Raw genomic sequence first — 17,783 nt, forward strand, 5'->3', positions numbered from 1 at the left:
CAGCCACATAAATAAGGGGTTGCAGGATAATTATAAATAGTGGATCTATTAAAAATAGTTCTGCCTTAGGTAAGAATATGTGGCAGGTCATTTGAGTCACTGCTGCCATGGACCCAGCAGGGATTATATAACTTAGAAATCTTGATTCAAGATGAAAAACAGAAACAAAACAGAATCCCTTCTTCAAAAATGATACATAGAGGTAGCACACACCTATAGCACACACCTATAATCTCATAATTTGGGAAATGGAATCAAGAAGGATGCCATAAGTTCTGTCATATAAAAATGATTCATAATTCTGCTACCTACCAAGGCAGCAGGGCGTTAAGCTAAGTGCAGGAAATGTCTAAACGTGAGCCCTTATATATGGTTACATAAGTTGCATGCATGTTAAGGAATTAGATGGTAAACCACTTCAAAGCCAGCTTGACCTTTGTAAATATCACAGGAGCTTGAAAGTCCTCTCCAGGTGGCCTTAGATTACTTTTCTCATAGATAAAGCACTATAAATTTCTCTTTAGCCGTTTTTCCTTATGTCTTTCCCTTGGAGTCTAAATATTATCATGCTAAAGATCTTCTGATAATAAGAGATGAATGTGTTACTAAATATGGTTCTCTAAAAGATCAATCTGTATACTCAGTTTCTAGACAGCCCAGCCAATATGTTGAATATACAAGCAGGATCTCTCACCTTCACCTTCTTTCTAGAAGCTAATTGCATAGACTCACTCACTCCCTTAGTTCTAAGTGGTCACAACAGTTCCTGGACTACAGTACCCTCTCTACCCAAATTTTCAGATCACTCTTTTCTTCCAGATGATTCACTGATTCTCTGTTAAAGCTGTAAGTCACAGTAGTAGATTAGAAAACACAAGCGTTGAAACTCAAACATATATGGTTTCAGGTGAAACTTTTGTGGTATTTAATTTGTATAACGTTCTTTAAAATATTAACTTACTGATTAATATAACAATTATCTAAGGTAAAGATGATCATTGTCACTTGTTTTAAATGAAGAAAATTGGGCCCAGAGAAGTTAAGTGACTTGTTCAAGCACACAGAACAGTGACAGCGCTGAATTTTCCATTTCTGTATATGCTGCATCTTCAGCACCTAATCTTTAGCATATCATCCTTGTACTGACTCTTACTGATGAACTAGTTGGCCTTTACCCATATGCATTAGGTCCCTGTGGTCAGCATTAGACCTCCATAAATCTTGGTTTCTTTGCACAGATATAAAAATAGTATTCAGTAATTAAAAAGGTTAATTTTATAAATGCACATAAAATACTTTATCAGGCCTCATGGAAATATTAATCAATCCATAATCTTTGTTTTGCTTTAATATACCTTATACAATTTATGGACTTAAGTTCAACTCTCATCTTCCTTTCATAACTATCAAAAGATAAATTAAGCCTGTGAGACCACGTGGAAATACATAGATTAACAGAAATTGGTTAATACTTCAGACAGAGCTAGCCAATAAGAAACAAGTAACTGGCCAACAGCATTATATCAAATACAGAGTCATCGGTGTGTTAATTGAGGCTGGCACGGTGGTGGGACAAAACTACTGGTGGGCCGAAAAACTACTCTTTATATGGTGCCACAACGTGGCTAATAAGATCTTCCATTTAAAACTTAACAAAAGCTTTAAAAAGGGTTTTACAAACCAAAAAACGGACAAAAGCAAGGCTTCTTGGTAGCAACATTGTTCTCGGTTGGACTCTGTTTTGTTAGATTAAAGCAGAGATTTGTGTGGCTCCTTTAAGGAAGATTTCCTGACTCAACATAAGCAGCAAAAAAAAAAAAAAAAAAAAAAAAAAAAAAAAACCACATGGCTTTTAAGAAACTCTGCTAACAATTCATTGGTATGTACAAGAGCTGGCAATGGCAGTAACCACATCTCCAAGCCAACAGCATGCTGCGGGATGGCAGCGTAGACCAAGGCAATGAGGACAGCTCTCAGTTCTGGCAGTAAAAGTACCTGCCGCCATATTGGATAGACTGAATCTAATATAGCTGTAGCTTTCATTTTAGCAATGTTGTTGCTGCCAGATAAAGACTCGTGGCAAGAAAAATATAAAGATTTACATTAAAGACAGATTCACATTAAGAAAAAGCAATAAAGGTTTACAGTGTGTTCTAAAATATACATAGGCTAAGGAGAAAAAGAGAAAAGGGATAAAATGGTTTAAAAATAAAAAGACAGAACAGCTGGGTATGGTGGCATGCCTTTAATCCCAGCACTCAAGAGACAGAGGCAAGCAGATCTCTGTGATTTCAAAGTAAACCTGGTATGCATAGTGAATTCCAGGACAGATAAAAGTTACACAGAGAAACTCTGTCTCAAAAAGTAAAAAAATAAAAGTAAAAGAAACAGAGTAATAACAAATCCATGGAAAGATGAAAAGCTCAGAGAGAATCTGGATATTATACGGTGTTATATTGTCTTTGTATCTTTTGACTGCTGAGGAACTAACAACAACTGTTAAAACAAATGCTGCTGGATCAATTCAATTTATATATTTTTAAAATGCTTTGACTTCAAAATTTAAGTCTAAGGACAAGTTACTGGGGAAAAGGATTTTTATTTTTGTTTCCACAGAAAATGAAAAGTTGTAGATTCCTTCCAAACTAATGTGGTTTGATCAAGCCAGACCGCCTGAAACAGAGTACGAGGTGATCCTACAGTCAAAACAGCTGAACAAAGCAGCCTTGCAGACTACAGCCAAGATTTCTGGTACAGCGCCCTTTACCAGCAGGAAGTAGTTTGGAAAGAACAATGCCCAAATTCCCAAAGGTTGTTTATAAATGTTTATTTTCATTTAAATGGGGTAGGTTATAAATGGTTAATGATCACAACCAATAATTTTTAAAGGTAAATAGGGGATTATTGTATAGATATGAATACTTTGTATTGGAATGGATCTTCATTTATTGATACAAATTTAAGGTCAATTTTGTGATCTGTATATTTCTCCTTGTTTAGGTATTTTGGTTTTTTTTAGCTCATTTAGAAATATAATATATAATTTAGTACAGATTTTAGATAGTTACCTATGATAGTCAAAACTTATAGTTAAGTTAGTTAGGATTTCTAGATATACAGAGATGTATTTAAGATGAATAGGCATTCTTAAAACCTTACAAAGACTACAGAATATGGCATTTAAAATGGACATTGCTACAGAGTCCCTGCTTCATGGAAGAGTCTGCCAGACAGTCTGCAGGACACAGAGAAAAGTGAACGACAAACTGCCAATACAGGTGGACAGTTTCCTGCTTTGCTGAAGAGTCTTCCAGATACACTATGGCCTATGGGCTGAAGATGGAACATTACAGAAGTACTTCCAGTGACTGACCAGGCAGTGAGTTGTCTCTGTCATTTCTAGAGTTTATATATTATCCTTCTGTGGTCTTTAAGGGAGTTGAAGATAAATAGTTATTGTTATAGTTTTCCTTACTTAGGATTAAAGATAAGTTACTTTAGACTTTAGACACACAAAGATAGGGTAGATGATGGAATATTTTCTTAAATCTTACTAAAGGTTAATGGACTAAATATTGTTAACTGTAATTCTTATTTGATAACTGTTGTGTGATATATTTTGCTATGTTAAGGTTAAAACACTTTATTTAGACAGGAAAGAGAAGATGATGGGAGATGTCATTCTGCAAATATGTTGCTCATACTGGTTAATGAATAAAGCACTGTTGGCCAATAGGAAAGCAAGATAGGCGGAAGTAGGAGACAAGGAGGAAAGAGGAAGTAGTAGGGAGGAGTCAAGATGGAGAGAGCAGGACACCAGCCGGCTCTCTGGTAAGATGAGACCACATGGAAATACATAGATTAACAGAAATGGGTTAATAATTAAGACGGAGCTAGCCGAAAAGAAAAAAGTAACTGGCCAACAGCATTATGTCAAATACAGAATCTCCTTTTGTTAATTAGGGCTGGCGCGGTGGCGGGACAAGACCATGGTGGGTGGAAAAACTACTCTTTACAAGCCTGTTTTACCTCTGTCTTCTCTAAACTATGTATGCTCATTGTTGTATTCATTTTCAGGATTCATTATTCCCCAAGACTTTTAAATTTTAGGCTGTTTCTGGTTTCCCTCTGTTCTAAGCACCTTCTCCAAAAATTACTTCTCCAGTCCTTATTGAGCATTTCCTGTTTTGACTCTGACCTATTATGTGCTTTTCAAAGGTACATAAATCACCTGTCCTATTTTATTATAAATTCTATGATGGTAGGCACTGTCTTATTTCAAATGTGCATCTTGTTTTTCCTGATATTTGGTGGCCTTTAAGCAATTTTCATAGCTTGTTAATTTTCCATTAGCTCCAGCATCTTGTCCCAGTAAACATGCTTGGCCTTCAGGAACACTTCTTGATTTGTTTTAGATATGCATCAGCATCTCTTTGAGTGTTCAGCACAGAGGGAGCACTCAATAAATCATATTTTAGGGACAATCTAGTACCACATAAGGTCTACCAGCAATTATATGTACTCTTTGAGTAAATGCATTTATCCAGTTAGAATATTTAAGAGTTGCAATGAGCATATGGGGAAGAGAATCTTTAGAGTTTATTAAAGACAAAAGGAGCATTAGATTTTTAGGGTAGTTTTCAATTTTTTTTTTGTATTGTGGAACAGGTGTGATATTTGTTGAAAATAGTTTCTTATTAAATCTAGTGTTTTAACCTTGAGGATGATTTAACATATTAATTAATTAAAGTATATTCCTATTTTGCCTAATTAGTATTTTTAAATGGTTTAATCTTATTATTAATGTGGGGGTTATGATGAATGGGCTACTGTCCTTAGATTCTTCTCAGTCAGAGTATAATAAGGATTCCGCAAGATTTAAAAGAGACATCAAGACAGAATCTTGCTTTAAAATATTGAAAATACTTGTCTCTGGGCCTGAGATCCCAAAGGTTTTTCTTACACAAGTGACAAGAGAAAACTGCCTGTATTATAGGTCATCAGAGATTCTGGTTAAGTTTCTTTTGATGACAAGCTCAAGAAATCTGACTAGAAAACAAACAAACAAAACAAAGGCAGACAAGACTTTACCCCACTGTAATCTGTAAAGATAATTATTAAGTTATCTTAAATCTTCCTATTTCATGCTTCTATAGTAGACCTGAACTTCTTGAAAACAAAATCATCTACATAATACAATTTAAAAATAATTAGTGTAAATGTTCAAGTTAGGAATTTCAAATGTAATCCTACTGAGATTAAATAGCTAATATCTAAATATACCCTTTTTATATTGGAGTTTTTTTGTGGGAGACAAAGAACATTTACTCCTTTTTAATAACATTCTTTAGCAAAGCAGAAAGAAATTTTGAGTCAAATTTTGCTGGATTTTTTTTTTTTTTGATTAACGTTTTTAAACAGAATCTCAAACACCTGGAAATCAGAACTTTCTGAATGGAATTTGTCTTCTTTTTCTTTTTCCACCCTTGCCAAAAATATGATAGCATAACATTACAATGTTAATGTGCGTTTTCCCTTTGTTTCCAATTAAAATCTATTTAGCGAGACAGGCACACACACTGGACCAGCATTACACTTTGACTGAAATGAATGTCCAAGAAGAGGCCCCATACCACTTGGCTGCTAAGTGTTTTGCTCACTGGAATGAATCATTGACTTTCTCAAGCTCAACTGACTTGTCCAAAGGTCCATCAGTTTCTTTTAGGAGAAATTTGTCACTTTTGACTAAAGTGTGGGATGATGAATAACTCAGTGGCTAAAATATTGTTTTCCCTTATATGTGATAAAGTGGTCTTCCTAGATGGATTTAAGTTTTAATTGGCTTAGTCGCCACACAGAACAGCTAAATGTATTCATCAACAGAAGATTACCCCCTTGAAAAATAGATAAATGGGAAACCCATAATACCCAACTTCCAAATAAATGGGAAGATATGATTTATGAAGACATTTTAAAAAGGGTTTAAACCTTTTAAATCAAATTTAGAAGAAATATTAAATCAATATAAATATGCATTTGAGTCCTGTAGAGACAAAATAAGATTAGGATCACATCAAAACAGAGGAATCCTGAAGTGAAAAGTAAGACAAGAGATTTTCAAACTTGAATAACAATTGTTTGAATGCCCTTCTTTATTTCAACTGTAGCAGCCATGTTTTTGTGATCTAGATCATAAAATAATCATAAGATACTCATTAAGTTCACCCTATCCATTACTGTTCCAACCGGGAAATTGAAGTTATATGAGAACTTTGTTTTGTCCTGGGAACTTTATGATCTTATTTAAGATCAGGACTTAAGATCATAGGGATCATCTCTAGGAAATACAACTTGTAGGTTCTTATTTTGTATAAATAACACTTTGTGGAAAACGCCTTATTTTGAAAGAGTTGGTATTTTATGCTAAGGGCTTGACCCCAAACAGTCCCTTGCTTATCTGGAAGAATTAAGAAGGGAGCCAATCAAAATCTGGAAAACTTTATCATTCAAGTTCATAGAGTAGATTTTTTCATTCAACTCATTATCATTCACTTCCACAAGTCAGTAACATAGCAGTACCATATCTGATCATTGAAAATTACTTTGAACTCTAGGATGAAATCACTGGATTCAATGGACAATTCATAGTACCTATAAAGCTTGGACTTCCCGTTATATGCTTGAATATTTTTGCTCAGGTGTGCATGTGTGCGTGTGTGTGTGTGTGTGTGTGTGTGTGTGTGTGTGTGTGTGTTACTTATACTCTGTAAATGTGATAAAACTGAATGTTTAAGTGTTCTTAAAACAGCTAATCATCCATTGTTACTATACTATGAAATCAAATTCTCTGAATGTCTACCTTTTCTTCAGTCTTCATATGAGAAGCATCATATCAACCATTCACTGATAAACTCACTAAAGCAATTTTTATCATCAAGTGATAAAAATATTAAAGGGAAACACTCTTGACTTCTGAGGGAATCCTTTAAGAATTCATTTACCAAATGCTGCCTGTTTGCTAGCCAGTTTGTAAGCTAAAAGGAATCTTATATTACTAGTTTTTCTCAACATTGTTATTTTTAAATTGTTCCAAAATTCCAGACAATAATGTGAGAGATAAAAAGTTTCTTTATATGTCAAATGTTATTGCAAATGAAAAACAATATTTTAACATGAAATTAATAAAAAATGATGTGAAAATGTTTACAAAGCTGTTGCCCTGGGGAAACAAAATCAAGTGCACTTTCAGCCTAGATTCAGGAATAACTAAATCTGTTTTGATGGCCTTATTCCTGTTTCATATGTCAGATATGGAGTTGTTAATGGATTCTTACATGTTTCTCATGATACTTAACAGTAACTGGATAATCTATGCTAACACCAATTTTCATCCTTTAACAAAACACTTTCAAATGAATGTTTCAATTGTTTCAGCTACCGTATAAATGGTTTATAAATAATCAAGCCATATTGTACATACATTAACAACCTCAATGGAAGGTAATTAACCTGACTTTAGGTCCTCATACTCACTAATGCAATCTCAAATCATTTGCTGTCACACAGTTGTTAATGGCGTATATATCGAAGATATGCTCCGATTCTTCAGCCAAAAAATATCTAGTCAAGGTAGCCACTTTCAAAATATCACAATAATCAAAGGAACAGATTAGTATCTCTTTTCCTTTCTTCTCATTTCCCTTCATCTCATTTTAAGGAATATAATTAATAGCATTTCTCTTTGTAAGTCAGTCATTCTTTTACTTTATAAAATAAGAATTTGTTAGATCATGTATGGCATTAGGAAAAATATGATGAAAAATAGATTCAATGTAGAAGTGTATGTGTGCTATGGGAACTGAAGTCAGTAAATACTGTTTTAGTTCCTAGAGAAACATGTAACTGAATTGTTTTATTATTGTTTGCTTTTAATGTTCAAGTGTGATACTAACAGTTATTCATGAAGAAATATTAATATTTTAAAAGCATATTTATGTCAAACATGAAAAGCATGTAATCACTTAAAGAATAAAAATGTTCATTTTGCAGCACTGGAACAGCATATACCAAGGCAAAGAGGACAGCTCTCACATTTGTCATTAATTCTTCTTAAGATTAAAGCAAAACAAAACAAAACCTAGGGCTGCACATGGTAGTGCAAGCCTTTAATTCCAGCACTCTGGAGCAATAGGCAGGCAAATGTCTGTGAATTTGAGGCCAGCCAGGTCTAAATAGTAAGTTCCAGGACAACCAGGGTGCTGTCTCAAAGAGGGAGAGAGAGAGAGAGAGAGAGAGAGAGAGAGAGAGAGAGAGAGAGAGAAGAAAGAAAGAAAAGAAAAAAGATTCCAAAAAACTTTTCTAACTAATCCAAATTGTGTGTTTTAGTGAATATTTATTTATTAACTGAAATCTAACTACAGCATAAAATAACTAAACAGTTTATTCAATAAAATACAATTATCATTTGATCACATTTTCGGTATTTCATTTTGCCTATTAACAGCCCAAAATATGTCATTTATATTCTTAAACAATATCACTATTTGGCACAAGAGTCTATTTACATAATAAATTGTTTCATTTGCCATTTATTCCAATAACTTGAGGACAATTATTTGCAACTACATCTAACAAAATTTGTACACATACCTTCAAGCTAAAATACTGCTAAAAATTTCCAACACACATGCAATTCAGTATGTTTACATATAACATTTTTTTTTATAAAACCTGTACCTCTAAGCACTTTATAAGATGTGAATACAGGAGCTAGTCTACCCTCTAAGGAAATAAGGTCTTGGGAGGGGAGATGTTGCTGAGCAATAGTCCTGTGTTCAATTGATTTGAAATGGGCTTGCTGGTTCAGACATTCAGTAATGCTATTGTGCCATCATAAAATTGTAGATAGCTAAATTCACATTAAACTCCAAGCAGACTTTCAAGTATAAGCCCTTAACAACCAGGAAATGGAAAGAACAAGCAACACTGACAAAACATACTCTTATTTTGCATGTGAGCTTGGTTTTAAGCAAAATTGATATTGAAAATCCAAACATACAAAACAGAGTGGTTGTTGTTTGCATTATAAAATGGTTTTCTGCCTCATAAAGGGATTTCCAAGCTTTATTTAAATGTCAGCTTCCTTAATGCACTTAAAATACAATTTGATTTATAAAACTTTAATTTATACACTACTTTTCCCAACAACCATTATGAGGAGGAAAGTAGACTTATACAAAGTACTTCAGTCTCTCTTACACAATTAAGTCTCTTATCATTGTGTCCATTAAAGGCATGTGAGCTGAAAAATTTCCCTTTAAGTCACTAAAATAGAAAGTAAATATTGCCTCTAAAACATGAATATTCCATAAAATTGAAGTACATCAGTGTTTTTTTTTTATATTTACACTTTTGGTATTCAACTTTACAAAGTAGAAGTAAATAGCACAAATATATAGCTATCATCAGGCCATAACAATGGCCTAAATATGCTATGATTTACCTTATTTTAGTGTGATTTTCCCCTTTAAATACATAATTCCAAAGATTTGTTAATAGCACTTAAATTGTAACCAATCTATTTATGATTTTTCAGTCCAAGATTTTACTTCAGTGATTTATAAACTAAACCTTCTGCATTGCATTACTGTCCCCACTGCTTACCTGGGGGTCATTTTCATTAATGTGAAGCTCTCCCTCTCTCTCTCTCTCTCCCTCCCCCCTCCCTCTCCCCCCTCTGTCCCTCCCCCCCTCTCCCTCCCCCCCCCCTGTGTGTGTGTGTGTGTTTGTCTGTCTGTGTACTAAGCTCCTTTCCAAATTGGGAGTTCCATGGGGAGAATGGGAAGAAAGGGGTTAAGTAACAGTGGGAGTAGGGATGAAGGCTTGGAGTGAGACATTTAGAGATCCTGTTTAATATATATCTGTGGCCCCTCAGCACACAACAAGCAGATCCAGGCACCAGGGAGGAGAGCACTCAACATATAGTGGATGAGTGCATGAATGAATGAATGAATGAATGAATGAATGAATGAATGAATGAAAGGAAACAAATTCAGTAAGAGAACCATCTGGAAGGTTTTGTTCATTAGCATTCAATGTAGTATGATTCTGGAATGTGTAGTGTCATAAAGAATTTGGAGGGTTTGAAAAATGTCAGAATATCTCTTTGATTCATTACATATCTTTTAAAAATCTGTAAAATATTGAGCCCTTTATTTAGAAAATTAAGTAACCTTATAAGTCAGAGGACAAAGAGGATATTGAAGAGTCTTTTTCTTACTCACCAAATGTCTGAGGAAAGAAGGCACACAGGTTGGCCTAAGTCCATACCAAACATTCTTGGCAATGGTGTCAAGGCTGAGGAATAGTATTCTTGCAAATTTTGTACAAATTTACCCACTGGTATATGCAGAAGCCATGAAAGCTACTAATTAAGCACTAAAATCTAGAATAATTACTATTTGGCATTTGTAAGGCCAGACATCTATTTCTGTTCCAGGCATGGTCCTAGGAATGCCATTACCTTGCCAGGAACCATTCTTGTTATGTCACACTCATTACAATTTGCTTGGAAAATACTAATGAAAATAAAACATCCAGCTAGAGGAGTTAAAAATATCTTAAAGTAAAATAGGTTTAAAAGTGCTCGAGCATATAAGAAAAACCAGAATATAACCAGTGGGAATGCCAATAAAGTAATTAAACTTGAAGTGCTTATGCTTGCATTTGATAGTAAAGATTAAAACACAAGGAATCTTATTATACTTTTAAATGAAACCATTTGGATCACACCTGAAAGACTTGATTTTAAAACTCAAAGTAGCCTGGCATTGTTGGCACATGCCTTTAATCCCAATACTAGGGAGGCAGAGGCAGGCAGATCTCTGTGAGTTCAAGGCCAGCCTGGTCCACAGAGCTAGTTCCAGGAAAGACTCCAAAACAATACTGAAAAACCCTGTCTCGAAAAACAAACAAACAAACAAAAAAAAAAAACCAAAAACTCAAAGTAAAGAAAACTAGAAGCATGAAAATGTTGAAATAAATAGTAATTATTGAGCTAAAGTGTTTACAGATTTGAGTTCTTACCAGGAGGCCTCTTCAAAATCATGAAAATGAATGAGAAGTAAAGTATATTTCATTAAGATTAATGAGCTAATTTTGCTATTAACAAGAGTGCTTTACTTTCAGGACAATAAGAACAAACACTGAAGTAGAATCATGTCATTAAAACCTAAAGACTATGTTTAATATGATATATGCTAATTTAACTTTATAATTACATACCCAAATAAGTGGCTTTGTATTTTGTATTGAACATTATGCCAAATAAAAGCAACTTTTAAAACTCCTAATATATATATATATATATATATATATATATATATATATATATTTCAGTCAAAGATGAGGTGATGAGGTGGTTTCCTGGAGCTATATCTATATATCCATGTCCCACTAAATTAGTAATCTAGTTCCTTTTGTATGAAATGTAAAATTTCTGTATTAACATATGTGTAGATCACTTTGACCCACCATTTTAAATTGTGAGCTCATGAATTTCAATGGCAATTTTTACTTTTAAACAAACAGCGAACATATAAGTCAGTCATTGTAGCTATTCGGGGATTTTGGATTGTTAAAACGTCCCCCCAAGTGTCCTTTCCTCTTTTATATGAACACAGTTATCTCCTGTTGTTTAAAAAGTTCATTTTTGCACCGTTAATTATTAATTCATATGATTTGAATTTAAGTAATTTCTAATTGAAAGCCTGTAGCATGAATTAATATTGGTAATGTACTATTAGTCATTTTAAAGCTTTAAAAGTAAGTTATCAAGATCCACTTCAATCTCCACATGATAATAAAGGATTATTATGTGCACTAACCTATTTATGAAAAGGAAACAGTGTGCTTCTTTCAGACGCCATCACTTGCTTTAATAAGGAATTGAAAAGCTGGACTACTTTATATGCAGATCACCATCCCAGTTGCATAAGGATTTACAATAGACAAAACGAAACTACTTTTTGTTGTAAAGAAAGGCTGTTTGTTTAAATCATACAATAATGATTGCATCTAAAAATTATTTACAGTCTAATAAGGCTTCATAAATGTTATATAGAGTTGGTTAGTTAAAATAATTGACAAGTAAGACCAAAACAAAAAGCTTGCTCAAGCTAACAAGAAATTTTTCAAGTAAAGCATGCCCAAAGAAGGCAGAAGGAAAAAATATGCTTACTGCTGTGGTTTAGGTAACTATTAATACCCATTGGAGATGCAAATAGTACATGATTTGATAGCACCTCATTAACGCTTCAATTATAGTCAAGAGGAAAATCTACCTTTGTCAAAAAATGTGAAAATTGAAAAGAATTTTGTGTCTAACTTTTGATCTTCAAAGAAATAAAATGTAACATATGCAATTTTATCTCTGCTGTCTTGAATTTGCAGAGAAATTATGTGGGAAGTTTTCATCTTACCTTTGAAGTCTTCCTTCAAGGTATTTAATGGCTCTTGTGTCTTGATTAAATGAGGTGTATGGCGGCCTCTACTGGTATGTGTTTATAGAAAATGTTGCAATAGGCAGAAAAAATATTAATTTCAATTAAAAAGTTAGAAATACAGATTTCCATTTAAATATATAAAAATATCTAATTTGATGCAGAAAAAATATACTACAAGTTGTGTAATGTACTCTTAATTAGTAAAACAATCTAAAACATTGACCATGTTAGTGTAAAATAATGATTTATGGAAGGGCATTAATTGCTCAATTCACTCTTGATATTGGGTTAAATATATTTTATTAATGAATTGCTAATACCGACAGAGGTGGCTTATTACCTCTAGTCCACGGTTAAATCCCCTTTCTTGACTTAAATAAAATCATTATAACAAACCCAGAATAAAGGAAATATTTTACATTTAAGTCTATAAAGTCCTAAGCTAGAATCATTTGATGACAGGCTGGTTTCTATAACTCAAGCAAACTGTACCTCGACTTAATACAGCTGACATATAGATCTATTTTACATTTATTTCAATTTTTAAAATACAACGCATTAAAATACTTTTAAGTTTCAAAGCTAAAAGCAATATTTAAGTAATATACTTAAGTGCAAAGGCACTTTAACACAAAGTAGCGATGCCCAGGCCTATACTTGGTAACTGAAGATGGCAATACCATAGATCATTATTTACAAAAGGAGTTGTAGTCCCAAAAGATCTTTGGAGATCTTCTACAAACTATTCTCATTTGAAAACTTTACCTACTATTCCTTCATTCACTATCATTTTTTCCACTCCCTCACTGGGAAAAAGAAAAGAGAAAAAACAGAAACAAAACCTAAAAATGCAGTGTAGAAACATTCATGTTCACTGGTGGTTCCTAAGAAGGGGGGTGGAGGTGGGAGATCAAGAGTAAAATAATTTAAAGGAAAGCTTGCAAGAGCAATATCATTGCTTCACCCCTTTTCCCAAGGCTTTCAGTCTGTCATTAGGACTGGGGAAGGGAGGACACAACAAAAGCAAATGCAGTACTTCCAACAGTTTGGAAAGCATCCTTTGATGCTATAGGGTTGTAAATGATTTCCCTTCACAGCTGACTGATTGCAGTTTGTTTTTCCAGAACTTCGAGGTAGTCTGGTTCTGATTGCCGCTTAGCTTGCAGTAAAGGGTGGTCTGGCTTTGACTGCCCCACAAAGCATTTCCTGGGAGTCCCATATAAAACCGTTTTATTGATTCTGTCTTGGTTTTGGCGTCGAGATTCATATGAAGGAGCAAACTGCCTTTTAGGTAAGGTACAAAAGTTATAGTGGACTAGACCTGCACTGGGGAGTTCTTTAACTCGCTCAGCAATATTCTGATAGAGCAGCTCAGGCTCTCTTGTCGTCGTCTGCTTTTCCAGCAACTCAGTGGCACTTATTGTATAAGCAAGTGTGGCTGGCTCTTCTTTTTTCTCCTCCAGGTTGCCATAGCTGAAGTCCTGCAGGTTTCTGTAATAGGCTACTGGGTCTCCTTCCTTTTGCATGTAGATGGGGTTTTGGCACATCTGACCCACAGGTGGGGGGATGTAGTTATAGACGTGACCATCAACTTTGTCATTTGTTTCAGTGTTGTAAGACCCATATTGTAAGTGGAAGGAACTTACATCTAAGTTGTTGGCACTCCTGGGAACAGTTGGCACTCCCTTGCGACGTTTCAGAACAAAGACGAACAACCCCGCCCCAAAACAGACAGACAGGATAAAAACAACAAGCAATCCTAAAATTAAGACAGAAAGTGGCACTTCAGTGTGTAGTTCAGGGTAAGAACTAGGAGACACACTAACTGACCTAGGTGTGTCTGTGTTGTGATTCATTGATAAAATAGTCCCATCTGACAAGCTAGGATCATCTGGACAAATGGCCTCCCTTCCCAGGAATTTTAGTATCTCCCCTGCATGCTTAGCGGGAGATTCACAAGTCACCTCATTGATGATGACAGGAGAATTGGCATGTTCGGTCCAGTCCTTTAGCCCCATAATGTCACAGGTGCAGTCCCATGGGTTCTCTTGCAGATCTATCTGGATAAAAGCAGGAAGCTGGTCCAGAACTCCTTTCACAGGCAGATGTGAAAAATGATTGTTTCTCAGATTCAGTCTGGTGAGGGCTGTGCCCCCAAATATATTATCAGGTAAGGACCTCAGCAGGTTGTTGTTCAGAAACAGGAGCTGGAGGTTAATCAAAGCATCAAAGGTCAGCGGCTTAATCTCCTTAATGACATTATACTCTAAATAGAGATACTGCAAGCTCTGCAGTCCATCAAACATAGAAGGATACAGCACTTCAAGGTAATTGCCATTTAGATAAAGTCTGCGTAAACTGGTCAAGTTCGTAAAGGCACCTTCCTGAATGACTGCAATTCTGTTGTTTCCTAAATGCAACAAATCCAGTGAACTGTATTCTAAGAGGTCATTCTTATACACTGTTTGGAGATAGTTCCCTGTTAGGTATAGTTTCTTTGGACTAGTAGGCTTGGGCTGTAGGTCAGAGATGTTAGTGAACTTCCTTTCTTGGCAGTTAACATTTAGACCATTTTCTGAGCTCTGAGAGGTACAAACACAGCTGCTGGGACAGGTGAGGGCCATGGGGGACTTGGTCTGGTACACCATGATGGGACCAAAGCTCTGCCGGTCTTTTGACACAGTCACTCGTGGAGTTGGACGATTTCTCATTTTGGGTGGCCGGCTTGCTTTTGGGGCCCTGGTTGGATTGAGAGCAGGATTCATTGTAGGGGAGAGTCTTTGGACATGAGTGTCTGAATGACTGCTCCTCGGACTAGAATCAGCACTTGCACTTTTTCTGGGACAGAGGTCCTGTCTGGTCAGTTGGGTCACATCTTTCCCATGTAACCTGAAAGGAGTTTCACAGACAATCTCCCCAACAAAAACAGTAATGGTGTCCAGCCATGCCTTGAGAGGAAGTAGGTCACAGGTACAATTCCATGGGTTTTCTTCAAGCTGAATTTCCATGATTCCTCCAATATGTTCAAGGACACCAGCAAAAGGCATTACTTTTAACCTGTTTCCCCTCAGGTCTAAGTGAGTTAGCAGGACAAACCGAAACACATTACTGGGCAGAGACAGCAAAAGGTTGTCATTCAAGATGAGCACTTTGAGCTTATTCAGTTTGCTGAATGCCCCTGCCTCAATGGTGCTGATGTAATTGTAGTCAGCTTGGAGATACTCCAGGCTCTCTAGGCCTACAAAAGTGTCCTCTCTCAATACCTCCAGTTTGTTGTTATTGAGGTGCAGTCTCTTGAGAGTCTTCAGACCGCTAAATGCCCCAGGTCGGATCTCCTGCAACCCATTGTTACCTAGATGAAGAGTCACTGCATTTGAGTAATTAACAAATTCGTTTGGATACAGTCTGGTCAAGAGGTTTCCGTTGAGAAACAGCTGATAGATTCGATACTGGGGGGGTTGGAGTAAGCTGACAGTTGTAAATCCTTTGTTTTCACAGTTAATATTCAGTACGTTTTCCTTCTCTTCGCACAGGCAGCGGATCTTGCAAATGTCTTTGGCAGTTTTGCGGCTCTCGGACTGTAAGATCCCGGCCATGGTTAACACACTGAGGAACCAAATGCTGCTCAGCATCTTTAGGCACCTTCGATGTCAGCTCAGGTACCTACAGGCAAACCTTGGAGGGACAAGGGAATAAGCAGGATGCAGGGAAGAAAGAAACAAGGAGGCCCGATTAAAATGGCAAAGCTAGGAGGCGGGTGGGAAGGGGGAGACTGAGGGGGTGGGCGCCAAAGAAGAACGAAATCAGCGCGTATTGTAAAGCAGTTTTTTCTCATTTTCTCTACCCACTCCCCCAAGCTCACCCACAGAACATGTCCGGGAACACACATGCTTGCACCTGATTTCCCGGAGGGTCACAGCCAGCCACGGAGTCATTAGTAATCCAGTCGTCCTACTAAATCCGGTCCATCTCCTCTTCCCCTGGGGTATTTTGAAGAAATCTCAGGCAGATCGCCAGTCTTGGGCTTGCAGTAGAAATTGCTTTACTTAAAAAACAAAACAAAACAAAACAAAAAACTGCATAAAAGAGGGGGGGATTAAAAGTCAGGGGCAAGCGGAGAGGACAGAATGGGGGGAGGCAAAGACAGCTCCCGGGTTGGGGGTACTCACATATCAGGAGAAGATAACACTCCCCTCCTCTTCAGTCCACCAGTAGTTTAGCATCTTAGGGGAGAGAGGGAGAGCAAAGTAAAAGAAGATGCCGCTTGCAGGGAGATGATCGGCTTTTTGTTGGTGATTTAATTTGATTGGAGAAGGGTGCGCAAAATTTCAAATCCTGCTGATGGTCAGAGAGGAGAGGAGGGTTGGAGCAGAAAGGAGCTGCGCCGCAGGGAACCAGAAATAGGATTGCAAAGGGAGGTTTCATCGACTGGGTCATTTAGGGGTTTGCCACAGCGGAGCCTGGGCGCGCGCTTTCAGTCCAGTGGCAGCAGCAGCAGTGCGTCTAGCAGTTTGAATTTGAGAGCTTTTGCAGGCTCCCCAGGACAGGACTAGGGGTGACGTCACGGGGGAGAGGAGTGTGGGCAGCACATCCAGGGCGCTTGGTGGGGGAGGGTGTGGCAGACGCTTCCCTTCCCTTTGAGTGGCTTTGTACAGCTCAATTCCCAGCAGCGTCAGTTGTTTCAGAATTACTCTATCTCCAGCTGGGCTGGCGGCAAGAGAAGCTCCTTGTGAACAGGAGTTTGTTTCTCAAGCAGGCGGCCCAGCTCCCTTTAGGGCTGGCATCACTGAAACTCCCCTAATCCAAAGCAGCCCTAGTTAGTGATCTCTTTTACTTGCCCTTTCTCATCTATACATTGCATAAGGACAGTTACCCTGCCATTAAGCCTGTTCTGCATAAAGACAGTTACCTGGCCATTAAGCCTGATCTCATGCCAGATCCCCAAGGCGGGATCCAGACCCGCCCAGGAACTTCTATGTTGTATCTCTTACAGGACTGATGCCAGCTAGACAGACTGCTAGCTGAGATGCTTTCGGTGCAGAGTGGAGTGTTCCTGCACTGGTGTGTCTGTGTGGGAGAAGAACTCTCCTAGGGGATCAATACGTTACATATAGAGCTCTGTTACAGTGCTTAGGGAATTACATTCTTGGTGGTGACCAGCCAAACAGCTATTTGCCTGGACTCTGGAAAGCCAGCTCAACGTTAACTGGTAGACTGAGCCAAACACAAACAAAATGCTTCTCCCCCTGAGGTTTATACTTAGCCGGATAATGAGGCTTA

General features: G+C 36.9%; 1 protein-coding gene across 1 annotated transcript; it reads right to left on the reverse strand.

Moving 5' to 3' along the window:
• Positions 1 to 13,353: 13,353 nt before the first annotated feature.
• Slitrk2 (SLIT and NTRK like family member 2) lies at positions 13,354 to 16,135 on the reverse strand. The gene has a single exon (XM_051178852.1). The coding sequence runs from the start codon at positions 16,133 to 16,135 to the stop codon at positions 13,595 to 13,597; it is 2,541 nt and encodes an 846-aa protein (XP_051034809.1). The 3' UTR covers positions 13,354 to 13,594.
• Between the last annotated feature and the right edge of the window lie 1,648 nt (positions 16,136 to 17,783).

The sequence above is a fragment of the Phodopus roborovskii genome, unplaced genomic scaffold, assembly GCF_943737965.1.
Source record: "Phodopus roborovskii unplaced genomic scaffold, PHOROB, whole genome shotgun sequence".
Lineage (NCBI taxonomy): Eukaryota > Metazoa > Chordata > Mammalia > Rodentia > Cricetidae > Phodopus > Phodopus roborovskii.